Source organism: Vespa crabro, chromosome 2, assembly GCF_910589235.1.
Source record: "Vespa crabro chromosome 2, iyVesCrab1.2, whole genome shotgun sequence".
NCBI lineage: Eukaryota > Metazoa > Arthropoda > Insecta > Hymenoptera > Vespidae > Vespa > Vespa crabro.
This window is the reverse complement of record NC_060956.1, coordinates 10693516-10715268: the sequence shown is the minus strand read 5'-3', so window position 1 is coordinate 10715268 and position 21753 is coordinate 10693516. Positions and strand designations below refer to the sequence as shown.

At 35.0% G+C, this 21753-nt stretch overlaps 5 protein-coding genes across 8 annotated transcripts in view; 2 read left to right on the top strand and 3 right to left on the bottom strand.

The window, feature by feature from the left end:
- Positions 1–97: 97 nt before the first annotated feature.
- Positions 98–1971, bottom strand: LOC124433093 (PSME3-interacting protein). 3 transcript variants are annotated; one of them, XM_046982671.1, is made up of 6 exons: positions 1863–1971; positions 1499–1601; positions 1083–1181; positions 796–1015; positions 539–606; positions 98–463 (listed from the first exon to the last, which is right to left on the bottom strand). In XM_046982671.1, exons 2-6 carry the CDS (start codon positions 1593–1595, stop codon positions 129–131), a joined length of 819 nt encoding a protein of 272 aa, XP_046838627.1. In that variant the 5' UTR covers positions 1596–1601; positions 1863–1971; the 3' UTR covers positions 98–128. The 3 variants fall into 3 exon arrangements, with proteins under 3 accessions (XP_046838627.1, XP_046838628.1, XP_046838629.1); XM_046982672.1 differs by having other exon boundaries at positions 1704–1903; XM_046982673.1 differs by having other exon boundaries at positions 1831–1885.
- Positions 1972–2202: 231 nt separating this feature from the next.
- Positions 2203–3652, top strand: LOC124421842 (40S ribosomal protein S7). Its single transcript, XM_046957494.1, has 5 exons — positions 2203–2298; positions 2638–2808; positions 2932–3113; positions 3281–3431; positions 3545–3652. Exons 2-5 carry the CDS (start codon positions 2638–2640, stop codon positions 3620–3622), a joined length of 582 nt encoding a protein of 193 aa, XP_046813450.1. The 5' UTR covers positions 2203–2298; the 3' UTR covers positions 3623–3652.
- A 137-nt stretch (positions 3653–3789) lies between these two features.
- LOC124421843 lies at positions 3790–5965 on the bottom strand. The gene is made up of 2 exons (XM_046957495.1): positions 4139–5965; positions 3790–4056 (listed from the first exon to the last, which is right to left on the bottom strand). The coding sequence occupies exons 1-2, from the start codon at positions 4378–4380 to the stop codon at positions 3879–3881; spliced, it is 420 nt and encodes a 139-aa protein (XP_046813451.1). The 5' UTR covers positions 4381–5965; the 3' UTR covers positions 3790–3878.
- LOC124421841 lies at positions 4132–5960 on the bottom strand. The gene is made up of 2 exons (XM_046957493.1): positions 5819–5960; positions 4132–5697 (listed from the first exon to the last, which is right to left on the bottom strand). The coding sequence occupies exons 1-2, from the start codon at positions 5958–5960 to the stop codon at positions 5171–5173; spliced, it is 669 nt and encodes a 222-aa protein (XP_046813449.1). The 3' UTR covers positions 4132–5170.
- Positions 5966–15414: 9449 nt separating the features above from the next.
- Positions 15415–21753, top strand: part of LOC124421848 (inhibitory POU protein) — a 37946-nt gene continuing 31607 nt past the window's right edge. For both annotated transcript variants that reach the window (XM_046957505.1, XM_046957504.1), the window contains exon 1: positions 15415–16491. In XM_046957505.1, coding sequence (XP_046813461.1) covers positions 16330–16491 — 162 coding nt within the window. In that variant the 5' untranslated portion in view covers positions 15415–16329. The remainder of the gene's footprint in view (positions 16492–21753) is intronic.

Genomic DNA, 21753 nt, shown 5'->3' with positions numbered 1-21753 from the left:
ATTAAAAATTTAAGTTATGATTATATTTTCTGATTTCACAACTAATTACAATAAAATGCCACTCATTTTATTATTTGAAAAAAAAAAGAAAAAAAAATAAAAAATAAAAAATTACTTATATTTTCCATTCAGCTTTTCTCCTTATCTTTCGCAGCTTCTATTTTACGTCCTAAAAGATCATATTTAGATTGATTTAACTCTGGATCTTGATCAGTATCCGAACTACAGTCACTATCGCTCGAATCATCATAAGAACCAAGTCCTGGTAAAATACCAATACATTTCATTCCTCCTGTATGATTTATCATTGTGTTAGATAAGCATGAATTTTTGTTTTCCACAAGCACATATTTTGATTCTGCATTTAGTATCTGTGGATATTGTAAATGAGAATCATCTTCCTTTGTTAAAGATTTATCTGGTTCTGGTGAAGACAATTTTCTTTTGATACCCTTGTTTTCACCTAAATTATTAATTCATGAGCAAATTTTTAACTAAATATTTGTATTATACTTCATAACTTTTCATTTTAACTTACTTAACTTTGGTTTTTCTGATTTTTTCACAACTACACCTGCCAATAGTTTTAACTGTGAATTACGACCACTAAAAGATAAAGTAGATCTTTTAATAAAATTTTAAAGCAACTATTTAATTAGTTTATTTTTAATTTATTTTTTTTTAATGAACAATAAAATTAAAGGAATAATTATGACAATAGAATTTTCAATACTTAATACAATTATAATGATCAATTGAAATATAGCATAAATGTATTTTGATTTAATATTTTACCTGCTACTACAAATATTCTTGTTGATAACCTGAGGTTTTTTTAATTCTTGTTTTAATCTTTCATCTAATGACTTTTCTTGTAATGAAGCAACAGCAGCTTTGAAGTCACGCATTTCTTTTTCTTCTTCAAGATTTTTTTTACGTTCTTCCTCTAATTTAGTTCTATCAACCAAATCTAAAAATTCCACTTCATCATCATCCAATCCTTTTATCATATTTTCTGAAAAACAATAATAACAATGTCATTTCAAATAAACTTAATTTGATAAAAAATAATTTCTGCTTACTAAGTTTATGCGCTTCTTCATATTCTGCATCTCTTTTGTTTTTTTGTTCTTGCAACCTTTCGTACAAAGACCTAGGATCATATGATTCTTCAGGAGGTTCTAAAAAGTAAATCTTATATTATCATATTTTTCAGACTTTCATGGCCATGTGTCTTATATATTCTATTATTTGAAAAATTTGATAAAATATTAATTATTTTACTGTTATACACAAATTATATTATAAATATTTTGTGAATATATTTGAAGAGAAAGAGAATATATTTATTAATAATTCAAATATTTTATGTCAACTTTAAAATTCTAATTTTCTCTTACAGTTTCGTTTCATTAGATAGATTTAATAGACTACTTAAATTTGATGGGCATGACGCTTGATAAATAAAGAACAGTTGAATAACTTGTACGGTAATAACCTAAAGGTTGGTCAGCTGTTCGTACACGGTCCCATTCTTCTTGCCTTATTCTCCTTTGCTCTGCTATTTCAGCTTCTGATATGAACCCAGAACTCATTTTTCACTGTTTTAATGGAACAAAGATAAGCATATATATTTATATAACGAAGAAGTTTTGATTCACATTCGGTTCGCGGTGTATAAACACCAATCATAATAAGCCAACCATAAAAAATTTCTTGCTTTATAAGCTCTTAATATACGTGATTATATATAGAGTATGTATCCAAAAATAATCGTTTAACATATTAATATACAATTCATTATATAGCGAAAATTTACATCCTACACACTTTTTAATACTTTATAATATTTCGTAACTAACTTTTTCCTTGTCAGTAGTGGTACTAAGTACAATTCAATGTAATACAATGGACAGCCCAAGTATATAATATTTAAGATTAGTATTTAAAATAATTTTAGAAACGCGTTCATACTGCCACCTAGTAACAGTTACATCTGTGATCTATGTTTCTTGAACGATCATCGTATAAACATATTATAGAACAATACTTCTATAATTTTGTAACATTTTTTATGTAAATTTGTCTTAATAAATAGAAAAGAAAATATATTTATTATAAAAATTTGTTATAGAAGTTCGTAAAAATATATTTATATACTATTGGCTGATGTTTCGCGCTCAATAAATCCACCAATCCTGAGTTAAAAGATGAGCAAATTATAATTTTACGGTAGTTGCATGTCTATGTTTCACTCTTTCTTCCGCTTCTCTTTCATGCGGTCGTGAAGCCGTCAAGGTATGTGCTTTTTAGAGCTTCTTTCTGATTTAACAGAAAAGTTTAAAAAAGAACATTAAATTACTTTGTGAATTTGATTAAAAATTCTTTAAAGTGATATGGAAGTGAATATTTTTCACAGATGGCATGCTCACCAAGTTGATACTAATGGATGTTACATACCGTGTGACATCCGAAAGATTTTAGTTTGATAATATATCGTTCATCGTTTTGAAGTGTTATCTAGTGATTTAAAAGATTATTATTAGCGTTTCAAATATTTTATTGCATTAGTAAAATTACTTTTAAATCAGTAATGTAAAATTTGTATCTATAGTAACATAACCTAATTATTTTCAGATGTTCACGGCAAACGCTAAAATTATAAAAAGCGGTGGCGCTGAGCCCGACCAGTTTGAAGCTAGTATTTCACAAGCTCTTTTAGAGTTGGAAATGAATAGTGATCTAAAATCACAACTGAGAGAGCTTTATATTACTAAAGCGAGAGAAATCGAGACCAATAATAAGAAGGTGAAATATTTCTTAATACAACTACTACACGCATAAATTTCCTTTATATGCATATATGTGATACTTAAGAAAAGATTGATTTAATTTGTATGAAATTTTGATTAATGTCTAATTTTATTTTAGTCAATTATTATTTATGTACCAATGCCAAAGTTGAAAGCATTCCAGAAGATTCATACAAGGCTGGTACGTGAATTAGAAAAAAAGTTCTCGGGTAAACACGTTATGTTTGTGGGTGAAAGAAAAATCTTACCTAAACCAACTAGGAAAACTCGCACGAAGAATAAGCAAAAGAGGCCAAGAAGGTGATATAATTATTTATTAATCATATTAGTGTAAATACAATTATTTAGAAACAGTTTTATATCGGTATTATGAAAATGTATGCTTAAATTTTGTGTAATGTAAGTATGCGTATGTGTTGTATAAATATGCATTAATATCAAATATATGATATTGTTTAACTTTATAGCCGTACATTAACTGCTGTATATGATGCTCTTCTGGAAGATTTGGTATATCCAGTAGAAATAGTTGGTAAACGCATCCGTGTTAAAGCAGAAGGCAAGCAACTGATCAAAGTCCATTTGGATAAGAATGAACAGACAAATATTGAGCATAAAGTATGTCTTCACGGTGTTAATCATGTGATTAAATTACATTAAATATGTAATGTATCATTGTTATACATGCACCAGTATTAGCAATTTCATAGACTCTGTCTTATCTTTTTTAGGTTGATACTTTTGCCTCTGTCTATAAGAAACTGACGGGTCGGGATGTCACATTTGAATTTCCTGAATCTTATGTATGATTTCATAAAAAATAAAGGTTATCGAAATTATTTAACTTAGTGAATTTATACCATCTTTAATACTTATTATATGCCATATGTAAAAATGAAAAAAAGATGGCTATGTTTATGGCTAAACAAAAATATTGCATCATGGTAATTTCAGTTTGGAACAATTTCTGGATAGAAACGCCTTCTGATCTGTACCAGAGATAAAACATCGAGATTTGATCTAGTATATTTTTAAACAAAATATTTATGCAAAAGTATTAGATAATTAATTGTGTAATAAATTGACAAAATTTACAACGTACACAATTGTCATGTCAGCAGTCTCTAAAGATTGTGGTCTAAGTCTTAAAAGTATCACGCATGCTGTTACCTCGCCAATTTCGATTGCACCATCTATCATTCCAGGCCATTTTGTAGCATATTCGCTAGCAGCGAAGAGAATTCTTGTAGAATAAGGGTTATCTTTAAAATACTTCAAAAATATACATTAGTGATAGATGAGTATCTGTACATCAATATTCATACCTATCGTTGGATGTATTTACATGATTAACATGATTAAATACATGAGATGGTTGCATAACGCTCATAGGCCAAGCACTTTCTAATTTAATTCCAATATCTTCGTTCGGAGATCGTTCAAGTTCTTTGTAATTGATACAACGTTTCATTTCGTTATTTTGAAAACATTGGCTTAGCGTTTCGAATAATTTTAATTTCGATGTCGTTGATATAACATTGGTATCGTTAAGAAATCCAGCCATCATTCCTCCTTTTACGTTATTACAGGTTGCATCATAAGCGATATTTAAGATAGTATTGGATTCTAATGTAGCTAAAACATTGCCATTATACTTATCTTTCCAAAAAGGTTTTTTGTAAAATGCATTGAAAAATATGTTATCACTATGTAGGAATAATGTTTGGGATTGAGATACATGTGCAGGTAAAGATGGTTCGATACGAATTTGAGAATTTTCCGGAGGTGGTACCGCTATTACCACGATGTCACATCTACATACCCATACACACGCAGTTATATATTTACGAAAATATTAATATAATATGCCCGTTCGTACGATGATTAATATTAATAAATTCCAAGCTATATATATATATATATATATATAGCTTAACGATAACATTATTTAAACGTACTTGAAACAATTTTGTGTAGTATAACAATAAGCTCTGTCGTCGTTGAATTGAATATTTGTAACTATTTCATCATAAATTATATCACCATGTTCAGCAAGTATATGTTTTAATAATTCTTCGGTTAATCGCGCCATTCCACCCTGTCAAACAGGGTAATCTTTCCTTTTTTCGTTGAAATTTTTAAAAAATATCGCGATATTATTAGTATTATAAATTATAATTGTTTTAATTGTAAGAATATTTGATAATAACTTGAACGAAATAACGGTTCTCATCTCCTATCGTTACTTTTAGTCGATCGAGCAATCCACCTGCACCATTTAACATTACAAACATCCATAACGCTGATAGTTTACGAAGATCTCTCATTCCTGATAGATGAACATACGATAGAAAGATCTAGTGGGGAAAATGATTGGTTGAAAAATTAGAATGCCATAATTGGATTTTACCGCATGTACTATAAATAAGTGAACTGCATATGGATCTGGCATAAGAGAAGAACACAAGTTCCTTCAGTAGTTGATCAACACTGGTTATGGCTAATTTACGTGTAATCTTATTCTTGACATAGGTTTTGAAACATGGTTTTAAACAATTCTTTTGAATCTGAACACAAAGGAAGAAAATTGTAAAGTTTATCAGATATTGAGTCTGATTAAAAATCTTGAATATTGTTTCTGTAAATCGATGGTCCAAATAAATAATTACTACTTGAATAAAGTAGCGAATTTCAGCTGCGAATAAACTTGGAAAATTTTCTACGGGACCATCTTTTGTAAAAAACACTCTTTTTCCATCCGTATTCTGCCTGGAACAAGTATCTATGTTCAGTGTACGGATAAGTTGAGTGACACGTTCTTGCAAGAGACTGGCATAAAAGCTCTCGCTATAATTCTGTGATAAAACGCGTCCTCCGGCTTTATCTATAGTAATCGTAAAGATATAAGATATACATAAGATTTTATGACGAAGGAATCTCGCTTGTAAGAAAGGAGCTTATACACTGCTTCGATTGGAAATAAAGAAAAAATTATGAATTATTACCGGTTCCTTCGATGACCAGTATATTTAAAGAGGGTTTTCTTCTAAGTATATTGTACGCTATACAAAGTCCCGTTAAACCAGCACCAACGATCACTACATCAAAGTCGTTAACGTCTTCTTCGTCATCAAGATTTAGGTTCATTTTAAATAAGAGTAAGATCTAATTAATCGACCGGAAGCGATTCATGATTGATCGTTTCTTTTTCTCGAATTTCAGCGAGTTTCCAAAGGTTTATCAAATGTTTTTCAAACTTCTCGCAGTTTACATGAAACGAAAGCGTCTCACAATAACGCTCGACTTCTTCGAGCGGTCAGTCCCTTGATAGTCGAAGCAACTTTTAACTACGGCCTTTATAATCCCCGCGATAGCCATCTTATCTCTCTCCTTTTGCTTCTCTCTTTCTCTCTTCCTGTCCATTTATCCTTTCTTTCTTTCTTTCTCTCTCTCTCTCTCTCTCTCTCTCTCTCTCTCTCTCTCTCTTTATCCGCGTGGAGGAACATCCTTGAGACACCACCATGTTTCCACGAACAGCATTACCTTTTTCCACCCCCTTTACGACTGCTCTACTCTCTCTTTACGGAGCTCTGCATCTTAAATAATTGATTCTAACGTAGTTACCGCTGTTTTTATAACTGTTTTACCGGTCGCTTCCACCACCACAATATATATTATTAAGAGATCGTCTCCTTTTTAAAAGTTTGCCATACTTCGAGCAGGAAGGTGCGAACGTAAGAAGCATTGAACTTCTTTCTCATCGTGTCTTCTTCAATGGTATCATTTTTCTTATGTTCGAAAATTTTGAACGGTTTTCATTGGTATTTTCTTTGATGTCAATTTTTCTTTGACAGCTCCATTTGAAAGGAGCCGAAAATGTGTAATGGTTATGTGTGGAGATTGGAATAAAATCGTTGGTACAAGAACAGGAATATTTCTTTTCTTTCTTTCTTTTTTCATTTTCCCGAGCTTACGGCTTTTTCGTATAGCAAGAAAGAAGTTTTAGAATGCTGAATGCAACATCGTTCTCTTCTAGAAGGCACTTTGACACAGCCCCACGGGTACATTACTAGGATTGCCGCCACCAATTGAACTCCCTCGTTTCTGTACCTTCTCCATCCACTCTCTCTTTCTCTTTCTTTCTCTCTCTCTTTCTCTCTCTTTCTCTGTCTCTATCTATCTATCTTTCTCTCTTTTTCTTTCTTTCTTTGGAGTCCAAAGTCGTCGCGTGTGCGCACTTTAGAAAAGAAGAGAAAGAGAGAGAGAGAGAAAGAGAAAGGGAAAGAGAGAGAAAGAGAGAGAGAGAAAGGGAAAGAGAGAGAGAGAGAGAGAGAGAGAGAAAAGGAAAGAGAGAGAGAGAGAACCGACCGACCTCGACTTCCTTATGTCTGCAAACACGGCAGCCTGAGGCGACATCGCCGTTCAAACAGCCAATCGCCCTGCCTTCAGAACGTTCAGAGCTGCACAACTTCAAATTCCCTCCCGCCATTGTTATCGTTATTTGACTTATCCGCAGCATTGCCACGACGACGACGAAGATGACGACAACGACGACTACGACGACGAAGGATCTGCATAATGGGCGTCATCATGTAAAGCCAAGGATTTCCACTTCGATATTATATGCGGTTAATGTCTCATAAAAGTTTATTACGAGTCTCGTACTAGCCAGTATCTATCGAGAGAAACTCGATAATGATGTGGAGGAGTTTTAATAATTCGTAAGAAAAAGCTTTACTGAGATTGTTTGTTCGTGGATTCATTCATCATTTCTTTTTTTTTTCTACTGACGACTACTATAATATATATGTATACACATATATATATACATATATATATACATATATATATATATATATATATATATATATATATATATATATATATATAGATAGATAGACGAGATGAAATCGAAAAGAAATTATGCGATCGCAACCAGTTTCGATCTTCTTACATGACCGAAATTTTGTAGCGTGGATGCCGTAGAGAACGAGAAAAAGAAAGGGTGAGAGGGGGAGGGGGAGGAATAGGAGGAGGAAGAGGAGGAGGAGGAAGAGGAGGGGAATTTGTAATATAGAGGGCCGCTCTACGGCCCCGTTGGGAGGAATTCCGGGGTACGTTTTAAATTGCTGCATCCCCAACCTCCTTGTTTATGTATGCTATCGTGTTTCTTATTCTTGTGCGGCAGCGTAGGAGAGAGAACGCGCGGCGGCCCTCTAACTTTATGTGCACAGCACCGGCATAAGTATGCGATCTATGTGTCTGTATTCTCTTCTCTGTCTATTCTTTTTGAGTGTGTGTACGTGCGCGTGTATATAAGTGTGTACGTGTCTCTATCTTTCTCGTATGTGTTTTCACTCACACTTTGCTTCTTCTCTTCTTCCTCCTCCTCCTTCTTCTTCGTGAAACGTACGAGCGAAACGGCTCATAGTATTCGCGTGTTTCTCGCTCGTACGCGTGCGCGCACATCACTCTCTTTCTCTCTTTTTCTCTCTTTACATGTAGTATATATCTCTCTAAAAAAAAAAAAGAAAAAGCCCGCGTGTTCTCCGCGTGTATTGTATCGTGGAACGCGCTCCTATTCGTTTCCTCGGCACAGGTTTCGACTTTCCTCTTTCGCTCGTCCTCCTCTACTTTCTTCCTCGTTCCCTTCTCACTCCTTGATCCTCCGTAACATCCAGCCGTTTTCTCCCGTGGATTCTTTTCGTGTTCCCTACGATTCAGACTCTTTTTCTTTTCTACCTTTTCTCCTACTATCTTTTTTTTCTCTCTTCCACTCTATCTCTCCTTTTTCTTCTTCTTTTATTTTTCTTTTTCTACTTCTTTTTCTGAAACCAGTTTGACCCGCTCTCCGTTTCAATTGCTGGAAACTCCGCTTAACCGTGAATTTAATCGGGCCTTTCTCGGCTACGGCAATACGCCGATTTGATTACGTTTCGAAGACTTACGCAGAGCGTAAGAGCGAGAAGCGTTCTTCGGCTAATCAAAAATTGCACTTTCTGTTGTGTTATTGTAAACTTCTTCGTAATAAATCAATACAAATGTTAATTATTTATAGTAAATTGTAATATTTTGTTAAAAAAATATAATTAATCTAATTTTTTATTGAGAATTAATTTTTAAACGAAAAAGAAAGAAAGAGAAAGAGAGAGAGAAAGAGAAAAGCTATCAACAATGTCAATATCTAAGATTCAAGATGTTTCAAATATCTATACTGCTGATCTTATCTATTTAATTTATGAAAGTAATATTAATTATCATTAATATATATATATATATAATATATATATTATATATAATAATATATATATATTATTATATATATATATATAGCATTTATGATATATACATAATACACGATATTACTGATAAATTTATCAATGAATTCAAAGTAATAAAAAAGTAATATACTAAATTATATCAAAAGGCTGATATTTTCTATTTTAACCATTAGTAATAGTAACATAAAAAGAAAATCTACTTCAACAATCAGCAGTGTTGATAATTACAGGATTAACTTCTAATTTTATACTTTGTCCCGTAATTATCAAGAATGGGATGGAGAGAGAGGGGGGAGAGAGAGAGGGAGGGAGGGAGGGAGAGAGAGAGAGAGAGAGAGAGAGAGAGAGATAACGCAATTCGTGCAAGATTAACGATCGTTGCGATTCTTGAATGAGCAATGTTTCAATCTGCTGGGATACGAAGGAGAAAATTCCCTGTATGCGGAGAACGCGAGCTCATATCTCCGTTCACGATTTTCCATCCTACCAACCGGGCCAATTGCTAGAAAGCGTGCGCCTTACGGTTTGGATGTTGAAAAGAAACGAACAAGAGAAATGGCTCGCAAGAGCACAATTTTTCGTTATAACTTTTTTAAGAGGATAAGAACGTCCGATTCTTATAAAGTATCGTTTTTCTTATAGTGTTGATTGTCAAATGAATTTTCATCATTTTTTTCTATAAATAAAGTAAAAAAATCTTTTAAATGGCAGTAGACAATTTTTGTAAAAGTTCGATACAATTTTGTTGTTAAGTCTATGCTTATAATCTTTGTTATTTCCATACTTATTATTTTTAATAATAATAATAATAATAATAATAATAATAATAATAATAATAATAATAATAATAATAATAATAATAATAATAATAATAATAATAATAATAATAATAATAATAATATAAAAAACTCATAATAGGAAAGATTGAAATGATTGTTATTGTAATGATATGAGAGATAGAAAATTTGAACGATGTTGGTTCTTGGTGTGATCGTCTCTCGGGGGTTGAACTCGACTAATGAAGGCACATTCGATCACGCGGCACGCTCATTTGGTAAATGTATGAGTGTGTATATTTACGTATGTGTGAAAGAGGAAGAGAGAGGAAGAGAGAGGAAGAGAGAGAGAGAGAGAGAGAGAGAGAGAGAGAGAGAGAGAGAGCACATACATGCATATCAAAGAGAACGAGGTACTTTATGTATGGCCTAATCCAATAGACCTAACACTGTAAACATTAGGTACATGGACGTGTAAACCGTGCACCTTCGGATAGGTTCAACATGTAACGTGGAAGAGAGCGAGTGAGAGGTGAGGGTGGTAAAAAGGGGTGGTCGTCACGAGGTAACTTAACTGTCAATGCTCGAGGCATGTTTTACATGAAACACATATATAGATCGTTCTCTACGGTGATGTAAAACCAGACAACGCCGGTCCTAGCATTGGTGGAAAGGCCGTTGATTCATCAGGCAGAATGTGATTGTTCTCATCTGGAGTTAAAAGTTACATAAGTAATATCCATGTAAAAGTGCTAGTCGAATTTTGCTTAGATTGATCTTAGGTTGACGTTCTATTAAAATTTTCTTTTATTTCTCCGTATTTCTTTAACAGAATTTTTTTTACCTGATTTGTATTAATGTACCATTATTTTTGAAGCTATTTTATGATTTTTTTATGTCTATTGAAAATATTCATTAGAAGCGAAAATGCATTATAGTATTATGAGATGTTTCACAATGTAAATAATTGCAATCTCTTGTTTGTTTAAATTACGGTAGATATAAATCATATATTTTATTAGGAAAAAGTCTTACTTTCCATAAAACACAAGAAAAGAATTGTAAATTAAAAAGAAAAATATAATATTAGAATGTTTATCATATACGTGTATAATGCATAGAACAAACAAAAAGTTAAATGTAGAATTGACTCTTAACAAGACATGGATATGTCAATGTTATGAAGAATAAAGTATATGTCAAAGATTCAATGTTAAATCTCCTCGAATAATAGGGATAGTTCTTTGAGTGAATAGATTGAATGTTAAGTAATATGTTTTTGTCAAGAGACTTTAAATTAATGCACGGACATTCATGAGGGTCCACTGATATTCATTGATACAGATATGTATATGTAGAATAAAGAGTTCATGTCTAGGAAAAGGATGATCAAGAAGAAACGAATATATGTACTTGAAATGCGGAATGAGATGGATTCGAATCTTCTTTGAAACGGAGCGTAACATGCGCGCCTCGAACGGTAAATAATTCGTCCTTCGAAAGCTGTTTATCCGTGGGCCGCATCGAGTAAAAAAGTAAAGGGATTTGAAAATACTTCCTGGGCTGATAAATCTGATTATCGTCCAGCGAGAGATACGCAAGATAAACCCTTTATACAAAGGAATAGCAGATGAAACACGCGTATTTAAGCCGATCAAGACATGAAATTCGCAAATAGTCGGGAAATGGACAAACAAAATTCTGATTTGATCCATGCAATGCGATCACGTTATACGTTACTACCTAACAATGCAACATCGTATGTAATGTACGGAAAGCTAATACAATATACATATGTACAGGATGTTTCAAGCATAACTCGAGTACTTGAAATATAGAGATATTTTGACAATAATAATATCAAATAATATCAAAGGATAAAAATTTTTTGATTCAAACAATGATGATAACAATTTTGTGCTAATAAAAAAATTTCCTCCTTTATCTAGAATTATGTTTTTCTTTGATATTTTCTTTTTCGTATTATTATATTTTTTATTTTATCAATTGTCAAAAACTTACATTTTTCGATTCGACGACAGGTTTGAACGTATAAAATCATTGTTATAGAGGTATACTAATTGTAAGCTGAGTTCGTTCACTGTAAATCTGATATCAATATATCTATCCAAATCATAATGAAATCTAGCATTCGCTTGATTTATTACGCGCGCAGTCCGAGTGCGATCATTGATCACCTGCATTATTTCCATAACCATAATTCCAATTCGTACAATCATGAGAGGGCTTAAATGATCCTGTCACATGTTTGTTCGTTGAAATTTATCACTGAAAGAAAGAGAGAGAGAAAGAGAGAGAGAACCAAGTTACATTTTTACTTGAATATTACCATTACGAAATAGAAAAAAATCTCTTTTTCGACTTATCACAATTACAGTATTAACTTATTCCTAATTTTATAAATATAAAAGGATATTTAAAAAGAACGAGTCAATGTAATTTCGAAACAATAGTAATTTTGCACTAGACAGTTGACAGTTCACTCGACAGTTTTTCACCAGATATTCGTCGATGAAAAAACACAACGGTTTCGAAAAAAGTTTCCTCTGATTTGTACAGTCAACCCGGAGTGCCCTTTCACCTTTACTCTTTACCCACGACACGACAGGACGCGAATCCCCCGAATTTCCAGGGCGAACTTACCCACAGACCCCACAGCTAACGGCTGCCGATTATACTCATTAGCTTGATTGGAAATATGCGGTATTACAGTCGTGTAATTCCCGGGTAACTTTCATTTAGCTCGCTTCGAACTACCACACCGGTTTATTTCGAACCTGTGTTATTATTATTCTCTCTCTCTCTCCCTCTCTCTCTCTCTTTCTCTCTCTCTCTCTCTCTCTCTCACTCTCTTTTGCTAATTCAAAAGCCGCATGGCAGTCGGCGTTGTGAATCCACGTTGTGCTACGTCGACTCCATTTGCAGGACACATTTTGCTTTGTCATCAAAAGCGAGGTCAGGAGATAGGGAAATATTCGGAGCTTGCATAGAAAAAAAAAATAAATTAAAAGAAAGAGGGAAAAATTTAAAAGAAAGAGATAATTTTTACAAACAAAATAGTTTTGACAAAGAAAGAATAAAAAATATATATATATATTTAAATATATAATATATGTATATGATATATATAAAAGTTGAAAATAATGAATATTTAATTCAAAATATACTTTTGTAAATAGTCTGTTTACATCAATATCCCATGATAAATTATTTTAGAAGCCGAAGTTTTCGATAACTTCACAATCGACATCTACCTGATATTTGTTTTTTTACTTGGATTTCAGTCTTTCGATACATGTCGCGGTTTTCAACGCTCACGATACTTTCTGAACTATTCACGGTACACTTTCCATAGTTCATCATGTTATACGTACATAGCTATCAAATATTTTCGATTTTTTCATCGTTGTACGTTCAAGCGTGATGGACATCTACTGTTATTTTTACCACGGAATTGTTGCTACCTCGAATTACGGAGTACCGGCTTGTAATTAGAAAGAGAGTCCATATCAAAGTTCCTTCATAATTTATGCGTGGTTTGATATCGAAAACATCGTGTTAGACGAACGAAAAAATTATTCTTTGATGATTCTCGAGGCGAATGTTTTTAGGTCGGTAAATTGAAATATTTAATGTGAATTGATTTACATATATCTTGTTTGTTCGTTACTATGAATAAACGATATTTAATATAGCATGAATAACTAATAAGGAACAGAATAACAGAGATAAGTAATACAAAACAATAAACAATAAACAATAAAGAAAGAAATATAAATAAAGAATAAAGTAAACATCTATCTTGTCGATTAACAAACTAAAAAGAAGTTTCAGTTAACTTTCTTCTGAACTTTTATCGTTCCATCAAAAAAAAACTTTAGGACCAAGGTGTAGAGCCTCTACGACTTAGCTTCAAATTTTTGTCGTGACTTAGCTTTAAATTTTCGTGTTTCCTCCTTGGCTGACTCGAAAATCAATTTTTACCGATTTACCTCGAGGTCAGCGGAAACGGTTGCGGACAAGCAATTTCGCGGGCCTAATGTGGATTTCTTTCGTTGTTGCGGGCAAATAAGGACAACAACAACAATAGCAAGAACGTAAGGACGGATAGACTGAATAGACGAGAGTGTATGATTCTCTCTCTCTCTCGCTCTCTTTCTTTCTCTCTCTCTCTTTCCTGATAGTTGGGTGGTTGAAAATGGGTATAGGTTTTGGCGGTAGCCAGTGATGGTTGGTGCGAGACTAGCGGAGGACGAAAAGGGGGAGGCTTTGGATACCTTGTCGAGGATAGGCTGCCGGTGCAAGTAGGTTTAATATTTGATAACGCGGGCTGGTCATCCTGCCGAGGCGATAACACAGGCCCCGCGGGAACCTTCCGGCCAACATCCCTCGGAAAACGACTGCTGTCGAGGCCCCCTCCTTCTATCTCTCTCTCTTTCTCTTAGTCTATCTCTCCCATCTCATCCTTTCTTTCATCCACCACACTCAGGAACGGCACTGTCCTTCCTGTCCTTTCTAGCCGGTCTTTCTAACTTGGAAGCGTCGCTATTCCCTAAGGTTGCCTTCCGATGAAAATAACGAACGACGTTTGACCGCCGTCCGTGAAAGCCGACGAATAAGTCGCTTAACGGCCCGCCTAAATTGCTCACCCTCAGAGCTCGGATTGCTATCGAAGGGCAGGCGATCGTGCGAGATTGGAATCCGTTGGATAAATAATTGATAGCCCATTGGTAAGTAGAAGGATGGATAGACTTTCGAACATTTGTCCCGATCGTTCCGATCGCTTTAATCGATTGAGATTACTACCTTGTTCTTATCGTCAAGTTCCAAGAAATTTCAAAGTAGTACAAATGTAGTAAGTCAAAAGCTCGTTTGAAGAATCTCTTGGAGTTACCACTAGTCCAACTGTAGTAGATACGATTGTGAGTAGTCAGCCACGCACTCGGTACGTATATAGTTAGTCCGGTAGGTACAGTCAGATCGCTCGACCAGATCTCGCGTGCTCGAAGAGGAGCCAAAAGGTGGGGCAAGGAAAGTAGGTAGAAGACCGCATCCTCGTGTCGACGAGGAGACACCGGAACGGGGTAAAGTTGGTTGGTCCTCATAGTAGTCTCTTGGTGGAGGGTTCCGACAGGAATGGAGTTGGAGTTTCAAGAGAGAGAAAGAGAGAGATAGAAATAAAGAGAATGTATGTGTGTGTGTGAGAGAGAGAGAGAGAGAAAAAGAGAGAAAGAAAGAGAGAGACGTTAGGAAGGCGGGGGTGTCGGATCGAAGAGGTGGATGCAAAGAGAGAAACGGGTGGTCGCGGTTAGCGACACCCATACGAAGGCAGGAAGAAAGATGGCCGACCAAGCGAAAGGGATCGAACGCATGCGCTAACATTTCGAAGCTCCGCCTTCCGTTCGTCGTTGCGGTTTGACAACCCCTCGTTCTATATCGTAGTCTTCATCCCACCACTACTAGCACCCGGAGTAAACCACCCCTTAGAGGAGCACCCTTCACCCACTTCCACCCCCTCTTTGGAAGAGTTCATCCGCAGAGCACTCTTCGCCGGCCAGTCAGCGCCAAAAAGTGCGGAGCTCTAGGACCAGATCCACGTACGGTCCTGCGCGATTCAAGCCACGGTTTTATATGATTTGACCAGTGGCTTTCTGTCGAGTCAACATTCGCTGCTTCGCTGTGTTAACGTTATTTTATGATTAAGTTAAATAAAAAAATAAACATAAATAAATAAAAAATCATTGTCAATCTTAATCAACGTTGAGGAATAACCGTGTTCACTTTCGAACACGAACGAGAGATTTTCAAGATATAAGCAGAGAGGGAGAGAGAGAAAGAGAAAAAGAGAAAGAGAGAGAAAGAGAAAAAGAGAAAGAGAGAGAAAGGAGAGACGGTTGTTGTTCGGTGACAAAAAAAAAAGTGAATACATCCATTAAAGGAATCAACGAAGGAAAGGTGTCGCGAAATATTTTTGTGACTATTTCGATGATCGTGCTAGATCGTGGTGTGCATCATGCAGGAGTTTAAGTCAACGTTTCGACAGACGTTGGCTCAGTTGGACGGACTAATTCGTTGATCGAGAATGCGGAATTTGACAATGTGACGAGGAAGAAGACGAAGAAGAAGAAGAAAAAAATAAATAAAACAGCCTCAAAAACGATAAAAGCTAAGGAGAGAAAGAAAGAGAGAGAGAGAGAGAGAGAGAGAGAGAGAGAGAGAGAGAGAAAGAGAGTGAGAGAAAGAAGGAATTTGGATTGTAGATTTTCGATCTCAGACTTTCTACAGATGCAAAGAATCCTCGTAAGACAATTGATGAGCGGCCGTCGGTGTTGGTGCGATCGTTTCCTTTCAAGCTGCTGCCGGTTTTAGGCCTAACGTGCGCGCGCGCGCGTGCGGTGTGAAGCGAGTCGGTGAAAACCGATCACCGGCAGCGGCAGGATGATGTACTCGCCGGACAAGATGATGGGAAGCAAGGGACTCCACGGGGCACCGATCACCGCCCCTGGTTGCTTCCCTTCGGGCAGGTATTCTCCACCACCATATCGTGCCGCACCGGATCCTATGCCGCCGCCGCCGCGACGCTGTATGCCCAATCCCACGGTGAGTTTATCAACTCTTTTCTTCACTTCTAGTTTATTATCGTCGTTAAGTGTTGTGTTTTGTTCTTCGATGACACCATGTGTTTCGAAATCTACAGAAAATGGGCTCTACCTGGAAATTTTTATATTAACATTGTAATATATAAAAATTGTTTTTTATGCTTGCGTTTCGAGAGATTTCTTCCGAGTTATTTCTCTCTTGATGTTTTTTTTTCTTTTTTTTTATGTAAAGTGTTCTGATTTATTTTTTTAACAAAGTATATGCATATACTTATGTAATCGTTATCACATATAAAATTCTTTGAGTAACATATAATATATATATAATAAATGTCCGATTCTTAGATATGTCTGATTCTCTTGTTAGAGGAATAACGATAAAGTGAATATTTAACGAAGTTTAATCAAAAATGTGTTAATTGAATAAACAAAGTAATTGCGTCAAGTCAACCTAATAATACAACTCAATCATAGCCCATTTTCAATAATTTTAAATGAAAGAGTTCATGTTCAATATACCCTTTTGATACTGTTAATATCACATTTAGAGAATGACCACATCTCTTCCACGCTGATCGCGCATCGAGGAACAGAGAGACACAGGGTTTGTCCTCATCGAAATATTTGAAAAAATGAAAGGAGCACATAGAAAAGTTTTTCTTTATTTTTCTGCCTGGCACTTTCCCGCGTCACATAATTCATAGGCTAGCTCACTCTTCGTTTTCTACTTTTTTCATCCTCCATTCTTTTTCTTTCCGACGATCGATTTCCTTCGAGAATCAAGTTGTTTCATTCCTTATTATTACACGTTTCACTGTTTATGAATAACATCCGTTCGACATAACGTTATAAGTATGTATAAGAAAGATACTTATCGATGAGATAAGAGAATCGATCGTTACCGATAGAAAGAAATAACTAACTTAACTTAAGTTATAAATATCGTTGTCTTCGATTGCTTTCCATTTTCAGTCGTTCATTTCAAGTCGTCTAAAATGCCTTCTCCGTGAAAGTCAAATCTGTCGAGACGAATATTTAAAATCATTCAGGGGTGAAAGAGAATTCATAGATTATAGCGTTTTTAACTTTACCTCTATAAGAATAAGAACAACGACATCCCATTAAGAAAGCATAAAAATCATCTTCCCTCGTAAAATAAATCTAATCGTGAGACATCGAACGTAGACTCGTAACGACTCCATAAATCTATTTGGCTTTTCTCTTCGACACGAGATCGGAGATCAGGGGAAGAACGTAAAAAGGTGGGGAACGACTTATCGTCGAGTGTTTTCCTAATGAAATATTCAAGGAAGTGCACGAGCTGAAACGTGGTAACGAAGAAAGCCCTTTTTCGAAGGTACCTGCATATATGAGGAAACGGAAAAAGAATGAAATAAAAGAAAAGAAAGTGATAGTAGAGTTCTCTATCTATACAGAATCAATCGAAGTTCAGCAATTTTGCCGGTACGAAAGATGTTTCTCGACGGATGGGAAAAAAGGAAGAAAAACAGAGAGAGAGAGAGAGAGAAAGAGAGAGAGAGAGAGAAAGAGAGAAAGAAAGAGATACACCCTTTGCTTCGAAAGATCAGCGACTCGAAACACATGAGGTTCCAGAGAGAGTAACGTGCCCCGATGCAGAACCACCGTACAGAACTACGATGTTCCTTTCTCTTTCTTCTTCTTCTCCTTCTCCCTCTTCGAACGTCGGAGACCTCCAGCAGGTCTTTAGTTTATTCATGTGACGTAATAGGATAAAAACCGTCGCTACGAGCTGAGTGCCTAGATGAGATTACAGCCGTACTGTTACGCCCGATAACGCGAATCCGACGTAATCGTTCTTTTCTTTGATTTTTCTCTTCGATCCTTTTCATCGCTCTTCTTCTCTCCCTTCTCTTTCTCTCTTTTTCTCTTTCTTTCTCTCTTTTCTTCGTGCTTATAATTTTTCTATTAAACTAATTTGCATGTTAATTTTAATTGTGATGAAAATATGTAAAATTTCATTCCCTATTTATCTTTAATCCTTCGCAAACACGATTTCTTTTTTCTTATCTTCGTAATATCTATTAATTATTTATCCATACCCACGATAATTGATATTTTAGATTGATTATGTATTCATCGTTTGAATGATAATTATTCAAGGATCGATGAATATTACTCACTATTTTTCCCGGACTTCTACTTCTCCAAGCATTCGTACGGAATATCGATGATGGGAGAGATCCAGATTAACCAGAGAGTATATTCTTTATTCTCGTCACGTATTACCGTTTTTCATATTTCAGAGTGTTAATCGCTTGTTCACAAATAAGAGTACTCAAGTTAATCTCAGGTGTTACATTTATGCGACGATTAAAGTTATTCGTTTAGAAGACGCCGCCAACGATAAATTTTGTAAGATATTTAAAAATTCCCGTAAACAAGATTTATCCTTAGACATGTCGAGAACCGCGAGATAAGTTAGGAAATTCAATAAATTAAAATATTGGAAGGAAAGTGTGCTCGTTAGTTAGACGATATAAAAAGTAACGATGAAAAATAAACCGATGTGTGTCGCAAGTCTTGGCCACTCCGACGAAGTGATTATCGATTGGCCCGTCTACGTTTACTGCGTCATCGTGAATTAAACGTCGAAAGTAAACGCTCTTTCACAGTGGATCACATTAGTGGATCACGAATTAACTATCGAGACGAAGGAGACATTCTCTTTTAAAATATCGAAAATGAAATCGTTATTTTATTCTTCTATAACATAATTTATTTTGCTCGTGTTTAATAAAAATTATATAATGTTAAAAATGATATAAATTATAAATTTATATTATGAACTAGGAATATGAATTAACCATTAATTTTGTAATTAAAAAATGATAGATTATACAGATATATTATTAGTTTTTCTTTTTTTATTTTATTCTCTTTTTCTTTCTTTCTGATGAAACTGATGAAGGACACATTATCAGTGAAGAAATAAAAAAAAATGAAGATGCATCGTCCGTGCAAATATTCGTTTCGTGAGTCTTCGCATATTGACGCATATATTATTTATTTGACAAATTTCTATTGAGTGATCGTTTATTAATACTAAAGAACTGTAATCAATTTCGCGGCGGTTTAAATAAACATTTTAATTAAACGCGCGATGCTGCAAAATAATATAATTTCAAATTATTCAATGATTAAACAACAAACGAGGCATTAATGCGCATTGAATGGTCATCACTGTAACGACATGTAGCCGCCATAAATATATATGAAATCAATTAAAATTCTTGTACTCTCGCGGTCCATACGATACGTCACTGGGCAACTCATTAAAGAATCAACATTATCATAACGTTCGTATGCTAGCTTATTAATTTTAATCAACGTAACTGTTTTTATGTGAATTTTGAGAGACAGACGTTGGCCAGTCCCAGACAATGAATGAAATAGTTTCGACGACGTAATGAAATTTCGATAAAATATCCAAAAGCAATTACGCCAATAACGACGATTTTCATTGTCATCTCAAATTCGAGATAATATCGGCTCTCGTTTTAATTACGTGAGAATCGTCTTTCGACGAAAAGTTGATTGATCAAAGGACTCTCATGAAATCTGTATTGTCAACGTATCATCGATTATTTTTCGTGAAGTAAAAAACAAAGATATTCTGTAGAATAAGAATCGAATAAGGCAACGAAAAATCTGAGTGAATCGTCACGTGTGTCATGGGAATAAAGTCTCTTCGCTGATATCGCCAACTAGCCGATAGGAAAGACTAATTAACGTTGGTTAATTAGTAATTAATAATATCGGTTAGTGCGATGGAGATGCATTAGAACTACTTTATATTTATTACGAAATTGTAAAAGCGAGAAAGAGAGAGAGAAAGAGGAGAGCCAAGAAAAGTAGTGCGCGTATGTGTATGTGTGCGTATACATATGTTTGTATTTACTTGTGTTATCATGTTATACGAACGTTAGGTCTCTTTTCGCGTGGGTGTACGAGTTGCTGGCCCACGCTGGGCCATGAGATTGCATAATCGATAATTTCTCCTGCCTACACCTGTGTCCCGCAAGTGTACACCTGTGCACGGATAGAAGATATATATATATATATATGTGTATATATATATGTGTATATATATATATATATATATATATATATATATATATATAGAGAGAGAGAGAGAGAGAGAGAGAGAGAGAGAGAAAGAGAGAGAGAGAACAAAAAAAATATAGTAAGACAAAAAAGACTGCGAAATCCGACTTTCGTCCGAGCTTATCTTTCGAATATTTATGTCTTTCTTTTTGGTCCCTTTCTCGATGGTCCCTTTCGAACTCTTTACGTTTTTATTTACGTCGAATGCGAGACCAAAAGTATTCTTCAATTCGAATTAACACATTTGTTATAATACAGTTTTACTCGCTCTGTCATCCTGATCGAAAGAAAAAATAGTCGTTGTTGAGACAATAGGACTAACGAAGTAACTTTATGGAATATAGGTCTATTAAGTTATTAATATCTGGCGACTTTTTTACATGTACTTCGAGACGAAGGACGATGACATTCCGATCATTTGTCTCTCTCTCTCTCTTTCTCTCTCTCTTTCTCTCTCTCTTTCTCTCTGTCTCTCTCTCTCTTTCTCTCTCTCTTTTTCTCTCTGTCTCTCTTTTTCTCTCTGTCTCTCTCTCTCTGTCTCTCTCTCTCTCTTTCTCTCTTTCTTTTTCTCTCTGTCTCTCTTTTTCTCTCTGTCTCTCTCTCTGTCTCTCTCTCTTTCTTTCTTTCTTTCTCTCTCTCTACATCAAAATGTTTATCTCTACAACGAAGAATTCGCAAGAATAAGGGATATCGAAATATCGTTTGGCAAACGAAACACATCGATTGGCGAAGGATATGGATGTAGAAGGATTAAAATGAAAGGGAGAAAATGATGGTGATATGTGATAAATGAGAATCGGTCTCGATTTCTTTTTCTCTCTCTCATACTCTCTTTCTCTCTATTACACATACACTTATACAGATAGATACAGACACGCGGTACTTGCGAGACATGTCGACGCCAACCGAAGTACTCGAGCTATTCCTTCTTTTCGCCAGTGAACTATGCGAACTACGTGGATACAGCATAGATTGTTCTACGACTTTACCACCAGAGACATCACGAAAGAAAGAAAGAGAGAGAGAGAGAGAGAGAGAGAGAGAGAGAGAGAAAACTGCGTACGTGTCTACTACGTTACAACTATAGAATACCCGCGGTCGACCCCACACACGGGAC